A 27,940-nucleotide genomic window follows, 5' to 3' on the forward strand; every position below is an offset into this window, starting at 1 on the left:
AAACTCACCAATTGCCAGAATTTAATTCAACTCTTGGGATTACACAGACACTCTGACGTTTGAAGGGAAATAAAACAAAAGTTGTGGATGGTGGTTCTCTCTGTCCTACACCCTCTCAGGAGTGAGAACAAGCGAAAAAGTCCAATCAAACTTGACTTTTCTATCCAAGATTTTCAGGCCTCTCCTACATCTACCAGCCTCCACACCCTTTACTCTTTACCCAGTAATACACTCCACACTCAAGCCTGCAGGGACCCTATTTTTAAACCTGTCCAGCTAAAACCTGCTCGACGCAACAAACAAAGCCCATCGTGTACTGTTCAAACATGCTGTTACATCAATGGCCGCCACTAACTGGGGAAATAAAGAGAAACTATTGAATTCCTCACAATGCCTCTGGCGCACTAAACAGGTTTCCACTGAGGTTGAGTTCACAGCAGTATGAGAGTCTTCTGCTGCTCGCGCTATAATGGGTTCTGCAGATTAGTGACCCCTGACGAGGGAGGATTTAGAAACTCTAAGTTGTAATCATCTAAGCTGCTCCGCCGCTCACACACTGTTTTTCCTGAAATATGAGTCACCTTTCGCCTAAGCGCCACTCAAGGTCCCTCTGCAAAACTTCTTTGGAACAACTGGGCCTTGTAGTGAAGCCAATGGTCACATGAGGACACATTGTCCTCCTTCATGATGACTTCTCACCCTCCGTGCTGCAGGAGGAAACAGTGCACAGTAAGAATTGGCCGTCCATTAATGAATATATAAAGAAACAGCTCGGGATCCATCCCATCCCTCTTTCTCTGATTACAAAAAGGCTCTGTTCTCTGCTGTTCTATATGTTCTCTTGGTCTGGAGGACTACAACGCTTTCCCCTCCACCCACTAAACAAACCAAATCCAACTCCATGGCCGCAGTGACAGGTGAGTTACCAGCCTGTCCGCTGCATGCATCAGACATGTGCAACCGAAGCAGAAGCTCAGCTGTCCAGCAAGTGGTGGACATCCACCAACTGTTGCGTCCACACTGAATGTGCACACATGTCCTGCTGCAGCAGATGCACCGACACATGTGTCTTATGTGTGTGTGGAGTGAGTTAACAGGTGTTTCTTGCAGTGAAGGTAAATACTGTGAACAATACGACTTCCTAAACACACACGCACATGTCTGCTGAAGCAAACGTGTCTTTCTGCTGACTTGTAAATGTATCTGTTTAAATATAACAACCTGTTTCAGGTTTATTTCTGCTCCAAGCTCTGTGCAGACTTCACTCGAAGGCGCTCCTCCCCAACAAACACACACACACACACACACTCACATACACGTATGCAATCACACAGGCTTTGAGATGGAAATTTCAGTCACGGAACCAGATTGGCAGAACTGTTACGGTACCTTTACCATCAATCTACTGGAGATTGACGGCTGAAATACCGATATTTGTCATTTTTAACAGCTGTGATTCATGTATGTTCCAGGCATTGCAGTGTTTTTGTTCTCCTCATCATTTTTTTTATTTCATTTCCTCCCACAGTTCAAATAAATAAATAAAATCCCTCCATATGTTGACTGCTACTTGCCTTTTGGTGTGAAATGGCTGTCATGGAATCAAGTCATAAACTTCCCTGCTTTGGTGCAATGCACTCAGTAAATTAACATTTTAATTTTGCATTTATTGACAAACAAGCCAGGACTTATGAGGGATAAAACTAATTTTCTGCACTGATAGGTTGACTACAGAGCAGTGAAACTGAAGTTAAAACAGGCGACCCTCCCTCCTATCCGGTACACACGCTTCAGACTCTGCCTGCCAAATGCCATCTCCATGGCTACAACCCTTTCCCTGGATTGAGTAGTAGCTGCAGACTTCCCAGGGTTATCGCGCCAGCAGCAGGAAATGCAGCTCCCATGGCTTTATTCACGCTTCCGCTCATGGAGAAGGAGGCACGTGCATATCAACATGCACAAAACACACCCTAATTTCAAAGATCAGTGATAAAAAAGATTTGGAATGATCGACTACTTAAACACATCAATCTAAATGGTCTCTCCCTGCATAGTGTCGGCCCGAGGTGAAGGCTGACAGCTGCTAACCTTGCACAGCATAAACACTGGAAACCTGAGCAAGTGGCACAAAAGAAAATGTGCCCACCAGCAACTCAAAGGCTGACTAATTAACACGACTGTCATTTTGCACGTGTTTGCATGTCTCTCTGTTTAGGACAATAGTTCCAGTTGCTCTTTTTGATCAAGAGACAGAAAAACGAGGTTGTAAATTAAGTCTTGTTTATGATATAAAGGAATGGGGAAAGAAATCGAACAAAATGGAGCAGAAATTCTAAAGCAACGTGGATTAGATGGAAGGTTCACTAAACATTATCTGCAGGAAGAGCTGCAAATCAGCTGCTAACATTTAATAATAATCATATTATTGACTTCTTTACCTTGTAGACCTTTACATACATGTGGCTATCGTTACGGATTTTACATTACATGGTTGTCTTAAGACTTGAAAGCAGTCAAGATTCAAAAAAACAGGCAGGATGAAGGATAAGGTGGCAGAAATGCATCTCCAGTTAACTTAATTTTAACTGAATACAGTCAATAAAATAGGCTCAGTCATTATCCACATTAGGAAACCAAATCTTCAAGTGAAAATGACTGAAAAACAGAAGCACCGTTCATCCGGTAGATGGCGCTGTAGATTTGAGAAATGAGGTTACGTCCGGGCTGACCTGTAGTCCAGCTGTCACTAGAGGGCAGTAGCTTCCTACTCCTCAGAACACTTCAATTCTGCAAATACTGACCAGTCTGCAGCGACAGCAGATAACAAAAGATGTCAAAATATATCCTTTGTTCCCTTGTGACAACAATAAAATATGTATTGCATCAAATCAGCACTAATTTAAGAAGCATTTCCATTTGAAATAGAATTTGAAGAATCCAGTGATTGTTTTAAGTATATCTATGTATTCACCTAATTTTGCACTGCATTGTGGGTATTTAAAGTAAATATAAAAGCACATAGTTTTATTTATTTATTTAAGTGCACTCTGCTATAAATTCTAGTTTAAGTATTACAATTTTATAGAGAGCTCATAGTAACAGTGTGGAGATGAGCAGAGAAGCTGAGGATGTGGGGGGTGAGAGAGAGGGCAGGGTTGGGGGCTTCGGGAGCGCTGGACACACAGTCAGACACACCCACATCAACACTGACAGTATTCTAAAATAAACCTGTACGCTTCCAATCTGATTGCGGGGGGGGGAATCCCAAAAGCTACACACTGCTTACAAACATGTTGTGGTGGTTTCCATGGTGTCGCCGGAGGAGGTTCAAAGAGTTACGCAGCAACAACTCGGACTGAACTTTTCGCATGGCGACGTGGCCGTGTGTGTGCGTGTGGATTCAGTGGGGCGGGCCTATGGCTGACAGCAGCAGTTGGACGCCGTCGTATCTGGCCTCCGAGTGGTGAAACATGACGTCACTTGATTAAACGTTCAGCGTGTGCTTGAGAAATTCTCTTCTGATCCAGTCGTGTACAGTTCGGAGCCTCCCAGCTCTCTGCGCTTCACGCCTATCAACAAGGCGTGTGTGGAATATTCTCCGGCTAACCTTGGAGAGTACAAGCTGTTTTGGAAAAACCCTTTAACACATAGCAACGGGCCCAGAAGGGCATTGTGTGTACGAACGTGGGACCGTATAAATGGCTGCATTCATCTGCCTTTTCGAGCTGTTGGGTTGAAACAAGTGTATTTTCCTTTTCTGCCAAAGTTCCCACTGTGACCTTATTTCCTGTGGAAGCAAAAGAGGAATGATGTCATCCTGTGCCAGAGTCAACAAACCCGCAGTGCAGCAGGAATTCCTCTTTTCTTCACATCTTCTGCAAGTGAAAAAAGTCTCCCCTGTGCTGTCACACAGTCATTCAGTTGGCTTCCCTGTTTGCTTGTTATTTCCTTTTCCATCTCCAGGCTTTTCTCCTTATTGCCTCCTCTACTCTATTATCAAGGCTCCCTGTGCCAAACACAGCTGATCTGAAGGGTCGGCGGTTCCTTTCTTCACTCTTGGGCCGGAAAATCAGACCGGACTCCTCAGCTGAGAGGACAGTTACACTAACAAGTCAACAGAAACTTTACTCTTATAGGAGCTCTGTGGGAATACTGCAGGTACATTTTTCATGTTTCCAGCCTGAACTGGTTGCCACTTAACCACGTGCAAATTGAAGTGGTTGGAAGAGTACATTTTCCCAGCAATTTGCATTCACCAAAGGAAACTGCCAATTTTGGCACTTTTTTCAGCAAAGAATGTGCCAGTTAGCAATTAGGTCCAGAAATAGGGAAAACGATCTTTACTGACACAAGCAAACATTGATTCAATTTGTAGAATGGCTACTGGCATTCATCACGTTGACAACAATAGGCAGCCAAGGGTCAAGGGCCATTTTTGGGGATTAGGAGAGCGCGCAGAGCAAAGGGTGGTGAGCTGAGGATCCACCAGCTAATTTAGCTGCATCTTAGTGCAGCATCACTGTGGCAGCATCTCGCCATTGAGTTTGACCAATCCTCAGGTTTATTTTCACCGGCTTCCTTGTCTCCATGGAGATTAATGGGTCTGTTCTGACGGGTGCAGAAAACCCTGTATTAGTCTGTCAGCAGCAGAGTGAACAATAAACATGTGTCCACATACAGACACAGATAAAGATGCTATCGCACGATGTCCCACAGGGCTTAGCACAGCTTCCCATCAAAGCCGAGCCAGTGCCAAAGGAAACACAGCCACAAATCTCTCCAGTGTAAGTGGTTGTGTGCGGGGGTATTTTCACATGTGTGCGAGGGGGGCTTGTCTTGTTTATAGTCTGATTGGCACTTTAATGTGCACCCTAGGCAGAGACAAGGTTGGGGGTGAGGAATATTAGTATAGTCCTCAGGGTGCCAGCGCGTGTAGGGTGTCAGGAAAGTATTCCAGACCTCAGATGTGACCCACAGTAACTGGGTTGCCTTTGCTTTGGCCCAACAAATGAACAGGCACAGATAAACTTCAAATTAAGCAACATTTCCTACAGAAGATTTGTGCAGAAACCTACACAGGTACATGAATATGCTGCATGCATATATGCAAATGCGCAGAAATGCACACAAACACAAACATCTTGTTGAGATTGCACGCAGAACACCCCCAGCATACAGGTCCTTTTACACCGTGGCGACAGTGAGTCTGTTAGCGGGATGCCATAGTACAGAGAGGTGTACAAATTTAGTCTGTCCTCACACTTCACTCAGCCAGGGGTGAGGTGCAGTGGAGGGCAGCGAACCCATTAGTAAGCCAAAAGATCCCACTACATCTTGCCCCACTGGGTCCCACCCTGAAACCCCCTCCTGCTGGGCACCAATCAGCAACTCTTGCTGGGTTGCGCTGCTCCACACACAGCAACAACTGTTTTTCACCGCTCCCAAAATAACAGGACAGCCAATGGCAGGACAGGAGGAGAAGCTGTCAAAGCAGACTGACCCTTAGAACGCAGGCGAAAGAAGGACACCGAGAGGAAAAACAAAGAGGAGCGAAGGCAAAACATAAAAAAAAGAAAACCTGAATAGCTAGCAGCAATAAGAGGAAATATGGAGGCAGGGAACCAGAAAACCGAATCATAATGCGATCATGATTCAGTACTGGCTATTCTGACTGTTGCAGCTTCCATGGTAACCTCATAAAAAAGTGTCCTAACAATCCCCAAGGCACTTTACCAGAGCTTAAATCAGTAAATATGGCTAAAAAACAATGGCAGGCTGATGAGGAGAGATGCACATTTAGATTAGTTTAAAAAGGACTAGTGCAGGAAGAGAAATCAGCAGCAGTGACTCAAAACTGTGTGGGTTTTGTCTGTCGTGTAATTTCCCAACTCTACTGAACACCTAGGTTAGGAAGGCCCGAGGTGACCCTGCATTTGAGTTTTCAAAACAAAATACATCTGCCGCACTAAATTACTTTTAAACAATCCCCTGGGCGTAAGTGAGTGCATGCACACACATGTATTCAGAGCTAGGGTGACAACTGTATCAGGATTTTGATCACTGCTATTCATCTCTGCCTAGAATTCTCAATTGAACACGATTTTTGCTAATTGCTAAGTGGACAAGGAGAAAAATGAAAGCTAGATAGCACAAAAATGTGAATTTTATGAGTTCTTTTTATATTGTGTGCTTTTGACTTACTCTGATCACCTCTGGTGTCTGCTGAATGAGGAGAGTTGAACCAGACTCGAGGGCAGCAGAGTCCATTATTGCCTCTACAATTGGGACGGCAACAGGATCTGGAGCTTCGGGTGCCGCCACAGATTTTGGTTCAGCCAAATGGGTGGAAGGATGCAAGCATTCCAGTACAGCTGTTCCAGAGGGGAAGTGAGATTCCAGGGCGGCATCACTTGTGGAGGACTGTGTAGGTATATCCATAGCTTCTGGTGTAGGTTCCTCTGTAGGTTCTGGTCTAAATTCAGGTAAAGGCAGAGGTTCAGGGGCAACATCTGGTGCGAGTTCAGAAGAAGGATTGCACACAGTTTCCGGTGCGGCAGTTTTGGGTGCAGATGTAGAAAAAACGGCTGTGGTATTTGCTTGGGATTTTTTTGGTGGTATTGCTGGGGCAACAATGGGTGTAGTGGCAGGAGCTGGAGAATTTGGGCTTTCCAGAGAGGATTCAACTCTACCAGTGGTGGCAAGAGTATCCTGTAAGAGCCTCATCACCTCCCGCTCTTTTCCACTGCTCCTCTCAGCACTCCCTGTGCTTCCTGCCCCAGAATCCACCAACTCCTGAGCAAAGCTCTCAATGCTTTCCAGGATCCTCAACAACAGCGCTCCATCCTCTTCCTCTCCCACCATGGGAACTTCACTGTTCTTTGGAGGGGCGGGACTCTGCATGTGACCCCTGGAAGTTGGGCCGTTCATGACTGGGTGACTATCTGGCTTCTGAACTTGGGACAGTTTTGGCTGATTGATGACCTGATTTGCAGCCTCATTGGGAGTAATTCTCTGAAGGCTTCCTTCTCTTTTCCTGGTTTTGGCTGGAAGAGGAGGCTCAATAGTCCTAGGGTGGCTCATGCTCTGAGAGAGGTTTTCCAAGTCCATAAGCAGCTTGTCAATGTCATCATTCCTATGTGAGGCAACTTTAGGTGCCAGAAGTGTTTTTGTGTCAGAGGAAGACCAAGAGGGGTTGTACCCACTGTGGGCTGGCAAATTTAAAGAGTTATTGAATGTGTGTGGATGAGATAGATTTATAGGCTGGCCCAGTATTGCCCCACCTTTGTTCTGGTTGATAGTTACTTTAGTGGGGCTGTATATCTGCTTTGAGATTTGATCTGATGTCTTGTCTACGTCGGCTTCCTCCTCTTCAATATATAGTGCCTCCATTGGTGATGCTGGAGGGGTTTGTGCATATGGTGGTGTAGGGAAAGTGCAGAAAGGGGATGTAGACTGTGTGGGAGAGGATCTGGGGGATGGAACACTTGGGGGGGAGAGATTGTGTTGAGTGGAAGGTGGTGAATGTTGCAGTCCATTGGTAAGTGGAGTGGTTCTGGCTGGCAAACATTGGGGTGGATTACTATGGATGGAATCTGATTTGGAAAAAGTAAAGGATGGCATGGGAACAGTTTTTGGAAGAGGGGGTGACTGTACCACATCCTCATAGCGTGGGGGCTGCTCATTTCCAAAAATCGGAGAGTAAGGCCCCTGCTGGATTGAATGCAGAGTGTTGACAAGCTCCGCAAGATCATTGTGTCCACTCCCAGGTGCACCTTGGACCATGCTCCCCAAACTCCCAATGCCCTCCAGCTCCAGAGGTAGTCTCTTTAAATAGGAACTAAGTCGAGTCATTACTGCCCTATAGATGCTGTCGGGACTGGCTCCTCCTTCCTGTGACTCTCCACCAGCCTTCTGTCTTATGCATTGCTTGATGATGTCAGTGCATTTCTTTAAATCTTCTGAACATTTAAGTAGAATATCGAGACAGGCTCGGATGTCCTCTCCCCCTGTTCCCCCAGGGCCAGCCTCTGCCCGTGTCTTCTCAAGTAAACGGGAAATCAGGTTTTCCTCTCCAAGGGTGTTGAGGTAAAGTGAGGCCACTGCATTCAAACTTTGATCCAAAGACCCAATACTTGTTAGGCTGCTGTTTGAACCACTACTTAATTTGCTGGTTGACAAGTTGCCTGTACTGCCCTTTAACTTAATCTCCTCTAGGATTGTTCCTCTCCCTGGCACATAAGGGGGCAGGTTCTCATCATTTGGAATACCCATATCATGTGTATTGCCATTTGTAGTTCCGTTTGTTGCGTTATGGGGGCTGAAGTGGCCGTAAATAATCTCTAGATCAGCAGAGCGACGGGTAAAAGAGTCGGGACGGACTTTGCGACCTTTACGTAATGTGACATGGCTTGAGGAAGAGTGTCGAAGTTTGTCAAAGGAAAACTCTTTCAGCTTACCACTCGCCAAGTTGATGGCTTCTTCGGTAATATCCTTGAGACTTCCTGAAGAACTCAGGTTACTTAATGATCCTCCAATGACAGGATTCTTTTTACCACGCCATGTAGGGCTGTCCTCGCCTAGAGATAAGCTGCCATTGCTGCTTGCCCGCTCCAAGCCGCCATTATAGCTGGTAACTATGTTAAGGGTATTTTTACCATGGTTGGAAAGTTGTTGAGTGATAATATTGTTGGAGGGTGAACTGTTTGAGTCAATGTATGCTGAATCAGGCACATTGAGGAGCTCGGAGCACGTGCCACGGTGAGCGACGGTGCAGTCAATTCCCTGGGATAGTGCCCCACACGGACCTGAGCAGTAATGCACAGAATGGAAGTGAGTACGTCGGTCTACAACCACGCTGTTATAGCAGCTCACACTGCTCACAACCACACGATAGGCTGCTGCCATGACGATGAGTATCCTTCAGGGCATAAGAAAATTAAAATAATGTGAAAATGCAAAAAGAAAGGGAAAAAACGAGAAAACCCTAAGTGCCTCACAAAAATGGATTGTCTTCACTCCATAGGGACACTTTCAAAAACACCAAAGAAAAATTTATAAAATCTATAAAATTGAAATCTATAAATAAATGTCCGGAAATCTAGATTATTTCATCATTAGCAAGTAAAAATGTAACAAGTGTTCCTCTCCTTTGGAAGTAAAAAATTCCTTCCTCGAGAACTTGGGGCCTCTTAATAACAGCTGTGAGGTTCCTTGTCTCTCCACAGGCACCGTGTCCGTTTCCTGTCTAGCAGCAGCTCATTAGCAGCTAATGACAGTCACAGAGGAAAGCGTCAGCAGAAGATCCAGCTGGGGTATCAGCCAGTCCTCAAGAGAAGAAGCCCCAGGGGCCTAATCCGAGCCGGGCAAGGCCTTCGCATTTCCCTGGCCGAGGATCGTCCCCACGCAGCTACAAAGATCCCCTCTCACTCTGCGCTGGTGCTCTGATGGAGCTGAAGAGCGCAGCTGCAGAGCTGCGGGAGTCTGACCACAGATGGCTGATTGCTGTGCGTGTCAGTATCAGCTCTGCGCTTTCCCGCGTCCCGTCTGCCTCCCGCTGTCATCCATGTGTCGGTGGAAGTGTGTGTTTTTGACAGGAGTACACCACCTGCAGGTAGAGAAGGGGGCGGGGGTGGGGGGGTGAGAGGGAACGAAAAAGAGAAAGTACATCATTAAGATCATTACGAAACTGCATTCAGGTTCTGTGAGATGAGGTGTGTCAGAAGGATCAACCACCTGTGGCTCTGACTTCATTCTGAATTACTCCTTTATACATTTCACGGTTTTGTTTTTAATATAATAAACTGTGTTGGAGAAAAAAAAAAAATCAAAAGATTGAAGGGAACAAGTGGAGACATGCTGCCAAATACAACAAAAGTAATGAAAAAAAGTTGGAAAAACTCAAATGTTCCATGATGCGTAACAAATAGCTCCGTTCCTGCTTCTGGATGGAGATAAAGCACCTTTGAGGAGCTCATAAATAAATAAGTAATAATTATATATAATTAATAACAATAATAAAGTAAATAAGTCAAGAAGACTTTAGTTACTATTAATGAAAACTGCAATTATGCTGCCAAACATCAAACTTAAAGAAGAAAAAACATAAGCTTCTGCATCAGAAGGGCATCCATACCATCAGTTTCACTCCTAAATTATTCCTCTCGTGTTTGTTTTCCCATCATCCTCACAGCTGCCATTATTTCCTTAGAGCCTTTAGGAACAGGAACTAAATACAAATGTACCTAACCTGTGGTGAGACCTCGAGTACCTTCCACATTTACAGAGAAAGCAAGAATAGATCCTTCAATAAGGAGCTGGACAGCAAGTCGATACCCGAATAACCACATGAAGAAAGAACAACATCAAAAGGTCAATACAACATAGAACAGGAGCCCAGACATCTCTGATCTGAGGCTGGTTCTCATGGGAATCATGGGAGATGGGGGTGGGATCGGAGGATATGGCACCTGGACAAACAATGATTAAGATGTATGGAAAAAGCAGGCGGCCAGCCTAGACACTGACAACAACAGCTGGATGCTGCTGAATCAGTCTTCGGAGCAGGAAATGATCTTTCCTGGCCGCCTGCTCCTCAGATCGAAACTGTGATGAAAACGAACAGGACGACAAACATGCACATAGATGTATGCACGCTGGCACACCCACACACACTCTCCCAGGCTGATCCTCACAGGCATACACCTAAACTGGAATGGCTGCACAGCTTACTGACTAATCACAGACAATATGAGTCAGCAGCGACCGCACGCCTGTGAGGAAAATGCTAATCTGCCTGCTTGACTTCCTAAAAACATGCTAACTTGCTGTTGTGACGGTTCCATCTCTGCAGTTTTGAAAGTCCATCCTGATGTATTTGTAGTGAAGTGTTCCCTCCTTCTGGTCTCTCCTGCATGTGACCAAGTCTTTCCTCAACCTTCACCAGGAAGCACTCAATCACTGCGGGACACTCGTCACAACCCCCAATAGGAGCCACTCAAAGACTCTTGGAGAATGTGGTTGTGTATATGTGTGTGTGTGTGTTCTTGTGCAAGCGTGTGTGTGAGACTGTGCAGACTGAAAGGGGTCAGAGGGGCCTCCAAGGGGAAATGGGTCCTTATGATCTGATGGCCCAAAAATAAGGAACCCCAAATATGCCTTGAAGAGGAGAGAACAGGTTTGCACAAGCCATGTCAAAGCACACCCCACACAGACACACAAACACACACAGCATTAACGCACAACTCCACGGTTGGTGGGGAGAAAAACAGGCCTTTGAACATCCTGAACCGAACCAATAGAGACTTCTGCTGCAGCTACAAAAGGGAGATTATTGGATTGTATCCATTGTTGCTCTTGGAGAAACACAACCATGCTCAAAAAGAAATGAATTCGAAGACAAACACAAAACGTGCTGGAGCATTTTAGCCATAAATAATTGAAACCTTCAAGATATTTTTGTTCATTAACGTTAGGGGAGAGCTAATAAACAAGCATAAAACAATGTATAACTGTGGAGTCATGTTACCAGGATGCTATCCCAAACTATCTGAGGTGCCACTGCTTGGCTGTCGTTGGCGACCTTCACAAAAAGTCAGAAGGTTTCAGCCATTATAACAGTTGATTTTGATCGTCATATCTGGTCAAAGGTCAAATAGGCATCAGAGCAGGGAGGTAAAGCCAAGAGGAGACAACACAGAATAGCCCATAAATCTCAAAAATGCTCACATCAGCAAGCATGCGTGGATCTAGAATAGTTTTACTCCTGAACAATAAACATTTCCAAGGCCAACTGAAATCCATCAGAACCTTTTCTCTCTTTCTCCTCCTCTGACTCTGATCCATGTGAGTGTCCAGCATGGAACCAAGGTGCTGACCCACTTTTCTTCATGCTTCATCCATAAATGATTTACGTTGACTTCTGAAGTGTTCCAAGTACACTAAAAAGACACACTCATCTCTTCTTGAAAAGAATCTCGCGCTAAGCTTTTTGGAGATTAACACACTGACAGGTCTGGGAAGTCTCCGCTGTCTTTGTCAGCTGGGACCCAACGGAGCGCAAAGTGGCAGAAATAAGCCTTGGCTGGCATCTGGATTATCCTGAACAATCTTAGTCTTTAGTTAAAAACACTCCGCACAGGCTCAATAGAGATAGTTTAGTAAAAACTGAAGTAAAACCAGTCTGAAGGTTTCCTTTGCCTGTTCCAGACACACAGGCCATCACCGTCGGTAACAGTCAGCCAGGTTCCACAATGAGCTGTGAGACAAACGTCTGAGCCAAGACATCAGCTGGAGGAGGATCAGAGGAGAGCAACACATGCAATTTAGGTATTAAAAGTTGGTTTTGAGGATGAACTTTAGATGAAGACGGCAGCTGAGAAGCGCTCGCATTAAATGCCGTGCACGTACCTGCAGATTTTCAGGACGACACGAACATGTGGTTGTTATCAAGACTGGAAAACTGGATTTGAAAAAGCGCGAGTGCACGTCTGGCAGTGATTGTGGGTTGTACTGCAAAATTAACACACACTTGCATGCATACACACACACAGCTGTTAATAATGAAGCCGCATCTGCGGGCTTTAAAGAGCCGGGGCTGTTAGCCTCGGTTTTTATGGGTCAGAACAGCATGTCGGGCTGAGCGGGACTGAACTGTAAAGGCATTTTTAATGTAAACACTGAACAGGCAGGGCAAATATAAAAGGGAGACAAGAGCAGGTTCATTTATGTTGGAAAGAATTTGGTTAATTTCTATTTGGCATTCGTCTTATTGTTAAGAAAGAAAGTGATTCATCTGCTCTCCATTATTCTGGTCTGCCAGGCAGGAAAAAACAAACATCTGATTTTAAGAATCATCACTATGATGAGAAGACTTCCTACCATTTAAAGTGGTTTCATTTACAACATTTAGGAATGGGATTAATCAGCATGAAATCATCACACACCGGCTGAATAAATGACACACTAAAGGAGGGTAAATGAGTCTCAGCCACGCGTCTGCTGATCAGTATTTGTGCCTCCTGGCTGTCATCGGCCGCTTCAACAATGCACCATAATCTCCATCAGCTGTTTGGCTCCAGCTGACTAGCTCCGTCCGGTTGGTGTAACCTAATCTGAGCTGGTGCTATCAAACACCACCGCAGCGTTGGAATCAATTTTTTGTTTTTTCCTCCTCTAGCTACTGCTCCTGATTTCCTTCCTTGTTTCCTCTCAAATGGATCTACTTTGCAGGCCAGGGTACCTAAATTGCTCCTCTGCAGTTTTACACCTCCAGCAGAGCCACACCAGCTGTCCCCCACCCCACCCTGAGTTGCTCTTCCAATCTCTGCGAGAGTGGGCCGTGCGAATGGCTCAGCACCTCATTAGGAGCCAGACCTTAACGCCACATAGACACGCGTTTGCACAGAGACAATATACAGCACCTCTCATTAGGGAAGGTGTTGAGGCCAGAAGAGAGGATGTATTCCCCCCCCACCCCCCCCAACCCCACCGAGGAAAAACAGTGACTCACATCTTCTCTTATCGCTAATGTTTCCTGGTTGGCCTTAAAAGGCTAGCAAACAAAGACCTTGTTGTTATGCAGCAGAAGACACATAAATGAGTGGGGAAAAAAGATGCAGCTAGCTAAACCTTAAAAAATGCCCACATGTCACCCCCCCACACACACTGATTCACGTGCCCCAGCACTGCTGCTAATTTAAACAACATCTTTATATGATGTCATGCTTTTAGCTGCTGGCTGGTAAAGACACAGACATGACATCAGATCGTCAAACACACACGAGTGTGAGTGTGGGACGAAAATACGGTGACCTGAATTCACGGATAAAAGTGGTTACCTACGTAAGAACCCGCAACTCAGACCAAACCAGCCGACATGAGCAAACCAATTACACACCTTAAACTTGGAAATGTTGTTCTTCCACCTCTTAGAAATGAGAAAGTTAAAAGTTGTAATCAGGTCTGAGTGGACCACATGTCCCACCTCCATCTCTAACATGCTGTCAATATTAGCATGGGCCAGGTAATAGAGCAGTTTATTTCACATACTTGGAGTTGTGATCATGCTGGGGTTTATGATTTATTCCTTAGCCGGCCACAGGAGGGAGATAAAGCTGTTTCTGCAATTTTTCTGCGATTAGTCCTAAACTGCTGCCATCGAGAAATTTGAAATCCAAAGTGCTTTTTCACCACTGCGACAAAAGTGGAATAAATGGAAAAAAGTTGAAAATAAGCAGACTGTATATCCAGCTTTATAAGATCTACTATTCAGAGAGCTATATGTGCATGTGTGTGTGTGTGTGTGTGTGTGTGTGTGTGTACTGCTGTGCCTGTCGATCAGAGGGGTCATATGAGGAGCAGATTAGGGTTTCTAACCACAAACCCCTGTCGCCACGGCCCATCGTCATCGTACTCCGAGCCCACCACTGACTCACGCCTCCCTCATCTTGCCGCCATGTGCATCTGACCACATCTAAATCTGGACGCCGCGGTGCATCTTATCGTTTCTGCAGCCCGAGTGTGTTTTATAATATAGCAGGGAAAAAATGCCAGCTGATGCAACGGCTTCTGTTTCAGTGTTTAATGTGGGACTGATCCCAACAGGGATGACACGCTCGTCTTCTGTCTCCGTTTTGCACTATTTTCCGTTTGCTACGCGTGTGGCTCAGCTCAACCTGAACACTGGGCTCGCCGCTTAGAATGTTCCCAAACACCTCACGCACCTCATTTCTGCTGACCAACCACCGACCAAAACCTCTCATCAGTGTTTCCATGATGCATGCTGCCGATCTCGGCCAGCCTCACTATTATTATATTACCTATGCGTGGACCCTAACTCAGGGTCTGCTTCTCATTATATTCCTCTTACACTGAGGTTATTTATACACGGCCGTGTAAGCCATTGTGGGTTTTATCCCTTTGCTGGAAACCAAAATGCAAATACACTCGGTTTGAGGGGGGGAACCGGATTCATAAATGCACTATTTCTCCTGTGGAGGACCATCCTTCAATGCCTGTTTGAACAGAGTGGATGGAAACAGACTAGATTTTAATGGATCCCAGATTCTTAATGATAATGAGCACTCCGATAAATACCCTTAAAAAAAGAAATGACGCCGGTGTTGGAGTGTTGTGAGCAGATTTCCAGGTCAGTGCAAGGACAGCAGTCTGGTGAGGCATTTCTAATCTGTCATACAAACCAGAACATTAAAAAGCCCCCCGCCTTTGCTCTCCTCTCCTCCTTCATTTGCATGTGGCTCTGAAAAAGGCAACTGTGTTAAAAACCACAGTAAAGTCACAGCATTTTACAGATTTAATGGATGCAACCTTTCTGGGTGCTTTTGCAATAAAGTTATTTATTGGATCAACTCTTTCTACAAACAAAATACTTAAAAAGACACAAATAGAAACACACACGAATCTGCCTCTGTTTCTGCCCCCCCCCCATCCCACACACACACACACACACATACACAGTCTTGCCTCTCTGGGATATTTTCTTGCCCAGTGTTTGGAGTCTATTCTGGGAGCTGCGTTCACGACCCCGGTCAGTCATACGTCCGGCTGCCTTTTTGTCTACGCACATGTTTGTGGTTCTTGCTGTCTCTGAGGGTGTCACCTAGCTTGATTTACAGAGATGGAGCTCCTGGGTCAGTGTCAGCGGAGCCCAGCACCTGAAAAAAAAGCGCCTCCTTGACTGAAATTTTGTTCTTGCTAAAAGCATTTTGATGACAGCAGCAGTGCAAAGAGGAAAAAAAGTCCCTCCCAGAAGAAATAGAAATATCATCCATCATCACAATATGTAAATGTCCTGTTCCGTCCCCTCTGTCTTTCGTCTGTTTAAGACATCAACACACCCCAGGGTCCCACTACCCACAAACCCTCAGTGCGCTCATGCCTGCTGCTCCTCAGGCTGCGTCTGGGATGTGGGTTTTTTTTTGACGCCATGAGGCCAGTGCTCGGGTCTGGACCTTCCTGAGGAGAAACGGCTCTGCTAAACAGATGCTTGCTAATACTGAGCCAAACGGATCTGATACTTATGTAAATTCCTGTGTAGCGCTGCACTTCAATTTGTCATCAAACAGACAGGAAACAAATTTAATATTGTAACAAATTATTCACTGGTGGTTGTTCCATTTTCCCCACTTCTAAAGCGTCCCAGAGCCGAGGGCAGCCACAAGGGTTAACAAGGCGGAAGGACTCAGCAAATTGCATGTTAGTTACTGCAAAGGAAGGCACCATTTATGTGTTTTGGAGGAAGAAAAAAATAAATGGGCCAAAATGAAACAAAGTTCTCCCTGCATCTTCCAAAAAAGGAGATGAAGCTCAAGCCTGATTTGAAAGCAGGAAATCAAACAGAGGGCAGAGGCAGCAGGAAAAACAGTGCAGGGACAATAAGAAACACAGTCAGGCAGGAGTGGCTGCAAAAAAAATGATAGAGGAAATAAAGCTTCACAAGGAAAGGATGAGGTTGAGGTCTGCAACGAAAGACTGACAAATTGGCCCACGTTTACTTGGAACCCACTGAGGTGCAGTGCTGAAGGCAATGGAGTAAGAAGACAAGTCAGAAGTCATCCAAATATGCAGGTAAGATAAGAAACCTCACAGAGTTGAGGCAGCAGAGGCCTGGGCTGTGCGATGTATCCTCCAGTGGTTCATGAACAAGCAAGAAGACCTGAGAATGGAACGAAAGAGGGGAGGACATGTCCCAGGTGTGTCCACCTGCGAAACGCAAACAAAAACTTTATTGTAAAATGCCTCACCTCAAATTTAAAGAAGCAGTAACCTGTGCAGCACCGTTGGACACTCACTAATTTAAAACTCTTATCTCAACCATCATCCCCTCCTCATTTCCACACACACATTGCTGTTGAAAAGGATGGATTCTTTGTTGTATTCTACCTTAAGCTGAAAATGGATAACACACACTGATGATATTGTCTTGTGGTGCAATCAACAAAAGCAGCGTGAGCACATTTTACAGAGTCCCATTTATTCGATCGGGCCTCTCCCAGAGCATCCGGCAACAAACTTAGAAGATTGCTAAAGTTGCACCGCATGCAGCAGCTTGAGTAGAATGGAAATGTACAATGTAGTGAGGAAAACAACAACACCTGGTTACAGGCCAGAGTGCACGGCTCCACAGACAAAGGCTGCGGCAGATTATGACTCATGGTGCTACACACACACTCACACCCTCCGCAGGGTTCGGTGCAGAAAAGAACATTCCCTCATTATAGCAGCAGTTCAAAGACGGAGAGGGAATGCAGCGCTGTTACTATGGTTCTACTGGCTGCAAGCCTGGAACATCACGCCTTCCCTTAGAGTAGCTCACTGCCCATTCGGGCTGCAAATCACACACACAACCATGACCTTGCCAAAAATCATGCCATGTAGTTGGAAGTTGGGCTTCCATTAAATTTTCTTTCCCAGTCTCAGGATGAAGCTTCTGACCCGCCGCATTGACGGAGCCACAGAAATCCCCAAACCAGCCATGTCCACAGGTTGAGGCTGCAATTACAACGTTTCATTGTCTGTTTCAGCGCTCGTCGTGTGCAATGATAATCTTCATTCCATTTATGCAAACAACCAGTGACACCTACGCCTGCAGAGTCTGGCACAACAGAGGTCTGTAATTCCCTCCACCCACGCCAGTTCATGAGCAAAGTTGGGCCGAAAAGAGCCACGTTGGGAGCTTTAAAGAAACAAGGCATCAGCCGCAGCTGCTAAGACTGCGTTAACTTGCGTCTTCCCTCCTCCCACCCGCCGTCAGCACCTGCCCGCCCAGATGAAATTGACCCTGGCCTTTGAAGTCTTTGATCCACGCCACCATCTCCGCCCCACCCTCTGCATCTTGAATGCAGCTTCCTGCAACGAGTGAGTCCCAAAATTCGAGCTGGGAGATTTTCGTTATGATTCAGAAAGCCCCAGACGTTTGCGTCACGTTAAGCCTGCGGATTGTATCTTTTGGGAAGTGCTCATCCGTCATGGGAGGAGGTTCCCATCTGCTCAAGGCTCTGCCTTCCAAGGGACACCTTGCTGTTTAGGATTAGGGAGTTTAGCAGGAGAGAGGTTCTTGCTATAAAGGGAGCTGGAATGGAGAAGTATTAGAACAAGTGCAGCTCCACTTTAGCCGCTACTCATTTTTCAGAAACTTTGCATTCCAGGAAGAGAGAGAAAGCATAATAAGAGAGTCAAGCCTTTTCTATTTGGCCTTTATAATTCACCATCCATCATTATCCCCTCTTCATGCTGAATGACAGACTACAGCGCTCTGAGACGGACGAAAACAAAGAGGTGTGACACGTAGCGAGCTCCGTATTCCAACACCACTTTTGAGAAAGCAGTCTGTCAGAGCTTCAGTGTGTGATTAATATGCTGACTTCAGCCATAGAAGGAGTGCACTTGGAGGGCAGAGCTGGCGTCTATAGAGGTGCGTATATGTATATATACTGTATATATATATACATGTTCTGACGCCTGGGGTAGAGTGTCCTGCATTCCTCTGATTCAGCCTGAACACTTGAGGTCTCTTGCTGTCAAAGCCTCCCTCTGAACCCCCACCTCCCGTATCCTGCTGTATCCCTGCATGTCAGAGAACGTGCTCGGGATGGGTTTGTAGATCAGCTGCAGGATTTGTGACCTGGACGCACGTCCCCGCATCAGCCATGTAAATTCAAGGAAGCGAGAAGGTTCATCTCTGCATCCTGGTCAGGGTAACCTGTGTGGTGCCTTTAGGGTCCTCTCTAACCTCTAGCAACCTTAAGAAGAGAGCGCGAACCAGTACAAAGGTTTGCCTGAAAGTTGACCTAAATGACATAATAACCGTGTGTGTGTGTGTGTATTTTCTTTGTTTCAGATGCTTTCCTGTGTATTTACATGTTGTGTATTTTGGCTCCAGAACTGTGGGAGTGACTTTATCATCCAGCAACAACAACAAAAACAGTACCGTGTGTCCCAAGGGACATGGACCCTGAAAGTCTCCCTTCGGTTCTCACGAGCCCCACAGCCCGTCAGTAGACTGTCTTGGTTCCTATGATTTTTACACAGTGTTGCTACAAATAAACCTTCTAAATCACTGTTTAATCACAATGTTACTATAAAATGGCAGCGTAATTGCACACAGGGGCCACATCAACTTATTCGACAGCTGGTCCTGGCTTGGTCTCTAATCAGGATCGAAACCGTGAATGTTAGACGATGATAATTACACACGTTTTCTATCCAAGTATGTTAAATGAGCATCCAATGAGACTTTAGGCACTATCTTTAAAATCTAATTACTTTCAACTCACATATGCAGCAATTAGCAGTGCATAACCACCACCACCCCCCCACTGTGTGTGTGGGTTGTGTGTGGGGGGGCAGGAATAGCTGACTGGGAGGAATAACAGGAAAACATAAGTCGTGTTTTGAAGTCACGATGAGTGACGCTTTACTGTTGCCAATCTTATGAAGCAAATAGAAAAATGAGTGATATATTGTTTGTTTAAGACAAACAACCCAAACAGGGTGGACGCTGTGTAACTTCCACTCCTAACAACTCATATTCTTGGTGTTCAATGAATAATAATGCAGAAAAGAAACATTACAGGGAGACACGGTGAGAGTTCGGACATGTGCGTGTGTTCCAAAGTTCTTCTGATTCCAAAACTGCTTTTTAATCACAGAACAACGATTGAAATGTTCAACACAGCTTCACTTCATCTGGAATGCTGGGCAGATTAAATGCTCTGCAGCCAACAGCAGACTATGTGGCATCGGCTGATGACAGACAAAAGAATTCAGCTCCACGTCATGAATCCTTGGCAACAAGACAAAGGCTAGAATGGCACTGAAAGAAAAGTTTAATAGATCCGTAGATCGGTGGAGTTCAAACACATAGCAGAAGAATCGCTTGGCTGACAAATGGATGCCAACGGTATCAAACTATTGCATCTTGGTTCTCCAAGGCATGGAACACACACACGCACACACACACACACACATGCTCACACACACATACACACACACACACACACAGGGAATGTTATGAGGTGTTGTCACTGGTGCCTGCACAGATCAGAAGATAGAAGGCAACAATTCCCAAGGTGGAGAGATGAGAGGAAAGAGGAGAAAGATGAGAGATCTTTGCTCCTGAGAACAATTGAATTGTGTCTCTCGAAGCCTTCATGCACGTTGCAGGCCTCCTGCAGAGAGACAGGAGCTAGCTCCTCTTCACCCAAAGGTACTTTGAAAAGCAGGTTTAGATTAATACACAGGTTTAGATTAATACACAGGTTTAGATTAATAAACAGATTTCCTCAATGTCAGTAAAAGCATCAGTGGTGAATGTCACTGCTTTCCGTGAGCAAATAAACTGCTAAATGAGTAAAATGCTAATTTCTATGCTTCCAGTAAAAGCCGGCTTTGCGAATCAGCTTGAAGATTTTATGAGTCTGACAGGCAAGGTTTCAAGACACCCCTAGGCTCTACCATGAAACTAAGCCCCACAACCAATCACACAAGTCCAACACGTGTTTGGCAGGTCTCGGTTTAGCGGAAATCTCAACATCTCTGCTGGAAATCAGGAAAAAGGAACGTTTGGAGGATATTGAGGGTTTCAGCATGACAATTCCAGTCGGAGTTGCTCTCGCCTGTCTGCTACATGTGCACATTTCCCAGCGGGGCCAGCAGCTTTGTCTGTAACCATGGAAACTTCAAACATGTAGCACTGACACCTGCAGAAAAACCTGAAATACTGTATATAAATTGTATAAATTTGGAACTTGTCATGTGACTGTGAATTTACAGAGTTTATCAGTGTTTCGTAGATCAGATGGTTCCTCGCTCCTTCAGCCAGAATCTTGCGACGCCACCCGAGTTGAGTTCCACGTGTTGCCCAGGCACAACTTGAGCTGTTTACTTTAAGCCTGTTTACTTTGTCCACCCAGACGTCCCTCTGCCTTTCTCAACCCAGCAGTCTTGTGGTTAGGAGTGTGCTGCATCAGCAACAATCACCCAGCATAACAGCTCCATGAATCAGTCAGACCTCCACTGTGATTTAGTAAATGCCAGAACACTCAGCCTTCCACCTGTTCTGGTGTGGTAATGGTACCGGAGTCATTTGGCTCGGTTAGAAAAAAAATGTTCATTTATTTGTAATTCAGTTTGCTTCTCACGGGTACTCTTAATTGCAGTCTGTAGTGGATTTACGACTTAAGAAATATTGAACCACAATGTAATTCACTGTTCCCTAAATTAGGGCCTTTAAAATTTTTATTAGCAACTGCAATTATTCTGTAAGACCACTAGGGGATATAGAAAGTCCTGGAATTAACCTTAAAAGATAGAAAATGCAGAGCAAAAATTCCACTAAGACTGTACAATCACATTGTATCCCCGGCAATGGATGCCAAATAACCTTCAAGACAACTTTTTACAAAAAAAAAAAGTTTTCAAGCCTGCACTCCAGAAAACTTCTTCCCCACATATGAAAATGGGTGTAGCAAAACTTGTGTGCAAACACATGTAAGTTTTTAGGGACCACCACAGCCTTCTGCATCCATACATCAACGGTGTGTGGGAAACTTCTGTGACTGTGTCCTGCAAGAGTACACGGGGAAATAAAGGGGCCAGTATAAACAATGGAGCGACTCCCTTGGCTTGCTTTAATGACTGAGATAGAGGATGTCATCCCTCACACACCAGCAGCCTGCTTCCTCTTCTCGTCCAACCAGAAAGTGGGAAGGATGCACTTAAGCCTTGGCAATGTCAGAGCACATCTTATCTCACCAATGAAGCCCCTTGAATGGATTTAGATTAAAGTGAGAGAGGGCAAACACAAAGAGAGGGCGCTCTGGTGCAGCGGGGTCATTTTCCCTCTGTGAACAGACACTGCTCCTCCTCCTCCTCCTCCTCTTCCTACCTCACATGTTTATGTACTCACAGTGCTGTAAAACCTTCTCCCTGCCCCGAGATGCTGGCTGGCATGAAAAACAGGAGCCCGGTCTAAAATTCTCTTGCAGATTTCCAGCACTGCATCCAGTCATTTGCCCACATCTCTTTTTTTTTTTACTTTCCCCTTTTGTTGGATTACTGTCAGCCTCCTTAAATCGCTTCTCAATTCTCTCTAGCCTTTGACCCCGCGACCTTTTTTTCCCCTGCTCTTCCACCCGCTGTTTTCCTCCTCCTGTGGTAGTCAGTGAGACGGATGGTCTGGCCACACTGACCAGTAAAAAGCAGACCTTTTCCTCTATCATTTAGTCAGTCTGTCTGTTATACAACTCAGAATGGTACAGGCCAAAACCTCCGCAAGCCACAAGCTTCCACTTATGGGGAGGACTGGATTTGCCATGTGACCCTCTGAAGACTGGGTGATCTGTTCGTGAAGTCTTTTTAATTCAAAGGTTTGCAGCTACTGCAACATGGATCATATTAACACGCTCAAACTAAATGCTGATATAATCACAAATCTCATTTTTACGGATACTTGAAGCTTTCAAAAGATTGTCAGAAGTTGCGTATCATACATACAGACGTGCTTTTTGTGGTGTATAAGGAAATTTGCATGGTAATTAGCTTTAAGATGGTGTGTTTCTCATTAGCAAAATTGTGCTTTTGTTTTCAAATTCTGGAATCTGGATGTTGTGTTTACTTACAGAGACTCAAAATCAGGATGGTGGCGAGCTGGTACTCAGAGAAAACAAAGTCATCAGATTAAATAACCACCAATAATTCAGATTGAAATCTCCCTACATGGTCTGTTTACACATATTCACACCTTCAGGATTTGCAACTGAAGCATGTGTCTGTAAACTCAGACGTGCCATTAAACACAACTTAATGCAAGCCAGGCGTCATCTGCTCCCAATGCGAGAGACCACAACAGAAAGAGAGAGAAGTGTTGAAAGAGGAGTAAAAAGCAGAAATAAAATGATTTTCAGCCTTTCTGGCTTCAAACCCAGGGCAGAGGGGCCTCCGTGCCATGACTAATGCCACAGTTAGTTAGGATTTTCCTTTTTATTTCACTCATTTGTTCCCTCTTTTTCTCCTGGCAAATGTACTGACAGTGGAGGAATGTCTGCTTCAGATTCTTAAGTGTGTATGTGTGTGTGTGTGTGTGTGTGTGTGTGTGTGTGTGTGTGTGTGTGTGTGCACGCTGTGTGGTGACAAAGAGAGCCAGTGTGCAAGGCAGAGCACAATCTTCCACAAAGGAAAGCTATTGCCTCATCGCACACAAATACACACAAATTCCAGGCCAAACGCGACGTGGTGACATTCAGACCCAGCCGACCAATCGGCACGCTCACAGCCGTGCCACAATGGACCCAACCACCAAACAGCACGGGAAGGTCTCTGAATCAGTTTCTGACTTCCATTCATACGCAGACTCCTTTCTGTGTGTCTCTTTAATCTCCCTTTTCAAGTTTTCTGTCATCTCCAAGAGTTTTACTCGTATTTTTCACAATGTAAAGCTCAATTTAAACAGATGGGTCAGGTAGTCAATGCTAATCCAGCCTTTCCTCTTGAGATGGACCACGTCTACGGTTTGCCACAAACCACAGGATGTAAACCAACAGGTGAACCTCTCCGCTTTCTTTTTGATCGTTCGCCCCCAGCACTGCTGAAAAATGCAAAACACTGATTCTGAGCAGAGGGGCAGGAGCTCGGTGGAGCACGTACGTGCTGCAACGCACCTCCCTGCCCCGTCCCCGAAGACACACACACACTCCTCACAAACACGCTCACACTTTCCCTGTCACGTCTTCATTTTTAGCAGCCTGCGGTGTAAGGTGGAATATGAGACGACCACCCACACACTCACACTCACTCACAAACAGGGGCGCTGCTGGGAAATGAATGGCTGAATCAGAAAAAAATGCCAAGAGGATGCTTAATACAATAGTGCCTTGTGCAGTGCAGATGAGTAATTCAAGGGGTTTTGGTGTGTGTGTGTGTGTGTGTGTGTGTGTGTGTGTGTGTGTGTGTGTGTGTGTGCCTCGCTGGGCAGGGTGGCACATAAATCACCCTCTGAATCAATTAGAGCGCATAAACGAGAGGTGTCCTAAAGCAGCCTGCATACAGTTTCATGGTGACTTAATTACAAAAACACACACCGCACCCTCGGAACACACACAATCACTCGGAGCAGACAGACAGTCACACAGACAGACAAAAACACCCACATAATTCAGATGCGAATGAGTCATAATTACACATGACAGTAATCCAAAAATGAAACATAATTCTAAATTTTGCGTCTCCTTGGGGACGTCTTTTAATCCCACAATGACGGAACTGTTATTCATTTTCCAGCAGCATCGGGGAGTTTACCTTCTGTTCCAACAAGGTGTGTGTGTGCCGACTCCAGGCCAAACACACCTCTGTTAGTCTGCCGCTGTTGTGTAACTTTGCTCTTGTGCTTTATTCTGCAGGTCTGTGCCGGCGTTGCAGATTTGTCCCATCTGTTTTCTTTAGAGAGCCTGGTATTTTTCCAACATCGGTGCTCCCTCATTAACAAAACCACTGAAAACTGGCACCCGCAGCCGATTGTCTTCTACCATGAATGAGCCCCACATTAATTGTATGTTTAGATATTGCCGCCTGCTGATTTCAAGTTTGCCATAAACATCCTTTTGTAAGATCAAATGCTAAAAGAAACCCAAATATATTAACTAACCGCACCTGTAGTTATACAGTAGCAGGAGTTAGAAAGTGTTTGACAACAGCCACATTGTCAACGACACTGTCACGTCCACCGATGCACACCCTCAACAAGGGCTTTTTGTTGCAAACTTGGCCAAATGTGATAAACCCCTGATGACATCCTCAAGGTTAGACACTGAGTCCAGCCAACATGTGTCTGCACGGCCGAGCAAGTTTCCAGTAACGTGTGACGGAACGCTGTTGCTGGGCTGTTGCTGGGCTGTGCTGTCCCTCTGCACCTGTGTGTGACCTGGAGATTAATGCCACCCGGGAACAACACGCATCTGCGAAAAGACGCACAACCGCGAGGGGTTTGTGGAAAACACGAAGCAGGATGCAGTCTTAAACATCAATTTGCGCTGCAAAAGCAACAATCTGAGAGGCTGGTTGGGTGAACGCTAACCACGTGGCGTCTCTCTCTTTCTCTGTCTCAAGCATGACTTTACTAATTTCTCCCCTGTGACTTGAGACTCTTGGGTACGTTTAGACAGATAAAGCTGCTTTCACACCATTACAGCAGTCAATTGTATCACTACATCCACAGAGAGGAGGAAAATCAAACGTAACCTTTAGCTCTGCAGCGCAGGTTAGGTATTATTCATCGGCTCCACAAGGAGTAATGTTGCCGTGGTTCTATCTCATTTAAGGTCAAGAGATGGCACTATGAAGATGAAGCCCCGCCCCCATGCATCACCTTCATGCCAGCAGCTCATTCATTTGCTATCTTCAACAAATCTGTGCTCAAAAGTTGAGAAATAATCAAAATAAAGGAAGTCTGGTATAGAATCCAAAGAAAAGAAACAGCGGGGTTTACATTCTCAGTATGTCTGAGCTTACATTAAAACTCCTGCGCATGCGTGTGCAAAGTCAGCTGCTTTTTTATTGGCCCAAATGGACAGAAGAATGACGGCAGCAACACAGAACTTGCATTCTTCGCAGGAAAAATGCTGGCAATTAAGTCCGATCTTAAGACAACCTTAAAATGGTCAGTTAAGCTGTGAAATAGGGCGCAAGTTCTGCGCTTTTGATAAGATGTTAAAATTGCCTTTTCCAGAAAATACGTGCCCATTCACACGCCCCCCCCAAACTTCCACATTCCCCATAGTTCATGCAGAAGTGTCCCTGGCCTTCCAAGGCTCGGTATGGCTGGCGAGGGTCAGATTACAGCACACAAAATCCTCACACACACACACACACACACACAATTGACATTTTTAAGCATCTATCATCTGGCTGACACATCCATGAGCATGAGCAACAAGAGAGCTCTCATTTGTTGATCTTTTAGCGAAACCCTGCGTGACTCATGCGTGTCACTCTGCACCATCTATAAGTAGCAGAAAAAGAATGTCCATACAACGGAAAGACAATCTGTCCGGGAGAGGGACAATCCCAGCGGAGGGGGCAGAGCTCACCTCTGGCAATGAAAAAACTGCCATGAGAGGAGGACAAAACGAATGAGCTCTTCAACAATGAAAACAATCACATACCTGGAGCCATAGGATCACACAAAAAAGGACCAAAGATGACAAACACGTGTACACACTCAGGAGAGGCTGAACTCTGATGACGAATCTTGCGTAAACGTTGACTTCACCGAGGGTAAAGAGGGTAAGAATCTCCCCCCGGCCCAACTTCACGGCTGCTCAAAGTCGCTTTATTTACGGACCAATGAAATAGAACCGATTCTGTGCTAATAAGCAGCAGCAGCCTTGTGAAGCGGGACATCAAAGAGGGGAGATCAATATGAGCGCTGTTAAAAGGAAATATGTTAATCTGATTGAAGATGTCGCTCAAGTGTGTTTGTGTGTTGCATCTATTCTGGGAGAATTCCAGAGGGGAGACCCTGTGACTGACCCCCAGCTCAGAGGATCTGTTAGGATATCACCACCCAGTTGCACAAGCTCGCACACACACCTACACACGCACGCAGAAGCAAACAAATCATTAAATGACACCCTGATCATCTTCATTTATGCATAAAGATTAAAACAAGAGGTGCATTACCTAGTTGTATGCATGAAAACAGCCTTTCTTGTCACACACGCGCAGATTTAAGAATAAAGCTACACTTTATTCAGAGCGAATTTCAAATCTCACAGTCTATGGATATCAAGAGTCTCGTGCGCTCTCCATTTTTACTGCGCAGCATCCAAACAGCAGCAACAAGCACGAGTTTGCGTCAAGGAAATCTCAACATTAGGTGGGATTTTAAAAGCCCCGACATATATCAGGCACATAAGTGGATCTCTGTCGTGTTGAGTGGATGTTTGACTGCCGGGACGGACGGACGGACCCGCTTCCACCCGACAATGATCCAAACTCCAAACTTCCTGTGACACAACAGGAGGATCCCTTACTTTCTTGCGCGAGAGATCGCGAGCGGCTCCGCGCGCACGGCTCGGCGCGAGCCACCACCAACACCAAACACGCCCTTATTTAATAAAACGATGAAAACCAAACTGCGGGTGGCGCAAAGAGCGATGGCCCGAAAAGGCGCAGGAGAAGGACGCGAAGGCGCGGTAAAGTTTTCCAAGTGGAAGAAGAGAAAAGGGCCATTACGACACCATCCCTTACCTCTTTTCTCCTTCCCTCACTCCTCTTCCAGCCAAACTGTCACGACGAGCTCCGCCACAAACCGCGAATCGAGCAGCAGGGAACAGCGCCGACATCCAGCCACTGCCCGCGAGTGCGTGTGTGTGCGTGTGTCTGCGAGTGTGACAGCTCATGGAGAGAATGAGCAAAGAGAGGAGAACCGGGGAACTTAGGGGGAGTTCCCGTTAAACAGGGAGGCGGGGCGGGGGCTCCTGGAGAGTGACAGTCAGGCTCCCAGCCTGCGGAGCACCAAGCTAACATCCACATAATGTACCGGCGTCTATATTACGCTTCATTTTCACTTTAATCTTCTTAATTATTATTGTTCCTTTGACCTATATTGCAGTACGATTTATTGGGGAAGAGGTAAGGATGGACACTTTTTAGGACAAGGAATTACTGGTACCATTGTGTGGGCAGAGAGCCGATGCCCGCTCATAAAGATCGATGAATTTTTCTTTCCTGAGGAGCAAGATATTTATAAAATTATTGATGTGGGTCCTTCTCTGTTGCTCCATCCTGTTTCTGCAGAAGCCAGAAGCAGATCTAAATGCAAACCTGCCATCTTAAAACCCCTGAATGCCAGAAAGACAACAAATATCAGAGATCTGCTCTTATAAGAGGATGCTGGAGTGTCCCACCATCATGTTCTTATAACCCC

The 27,940-nt window shown here is 45.6% G+C and overlaps 1 protein-coding gene across 2 annotated transcripts; it reads right to left on the bottom strand.

The window, feature by feature from the left end:
- Nucleotides 1-1,514: 1,514 nt before the first annotated feature.
- Nucleotides 1,515-27,441, bottom strand: LOC105418004 (serine/threonine-protein phosphatase 2A regulatory subunit B'' subunit alpha-like). Of its 2 annotated transcripts, XM_029832255.1 has the most exons (3): nt 27,262-27,441; nt 16,604-16,719; nt 1,515-9,604 (listed from the first exon to the last, which is right to left on the bottom strand). In XM_029832255.1, the coding sequence occupies exon 3, from the start codon at nt 8,902-8,904 to the stop codon at nt 6,178-6,180; it is 2,727 nt and encodes a 908-aa protein (XP_029688115.1). In that variant the 5' UTR covers nt 8,905-9,604; nt 16,604-16,719; nt 27,262-27,441; the 3' UTR covers nt 1,515-6,177. The 2 variants fall into 2 exon arrangements, with proteins under 2 accessions (XP_029688115.1, XP_011613635.2); XM_011615333.2 differs by lacking the exon at nt 16,604-16,719 and having other exon boundaries at nt 27,262-27,440.
- Nucleotides 27,442-27,940: the final 499 nt, after the last annotated feature.

The sequence above is a fragment of the Takifugu rubripes genome, chromosome 2 (assembly GCF_901000725.2).
Source record: "Takifugu rubripes chromosome 2, fTakRub1.2, whole genome shotgun sequence".
Lineage (NCBI taxonomy): Eukaryota > Metazoa > Chordata > Actinopteri > Tetraodontiformes > Tetraodontidae > Takifugu > Takifugu rubripes.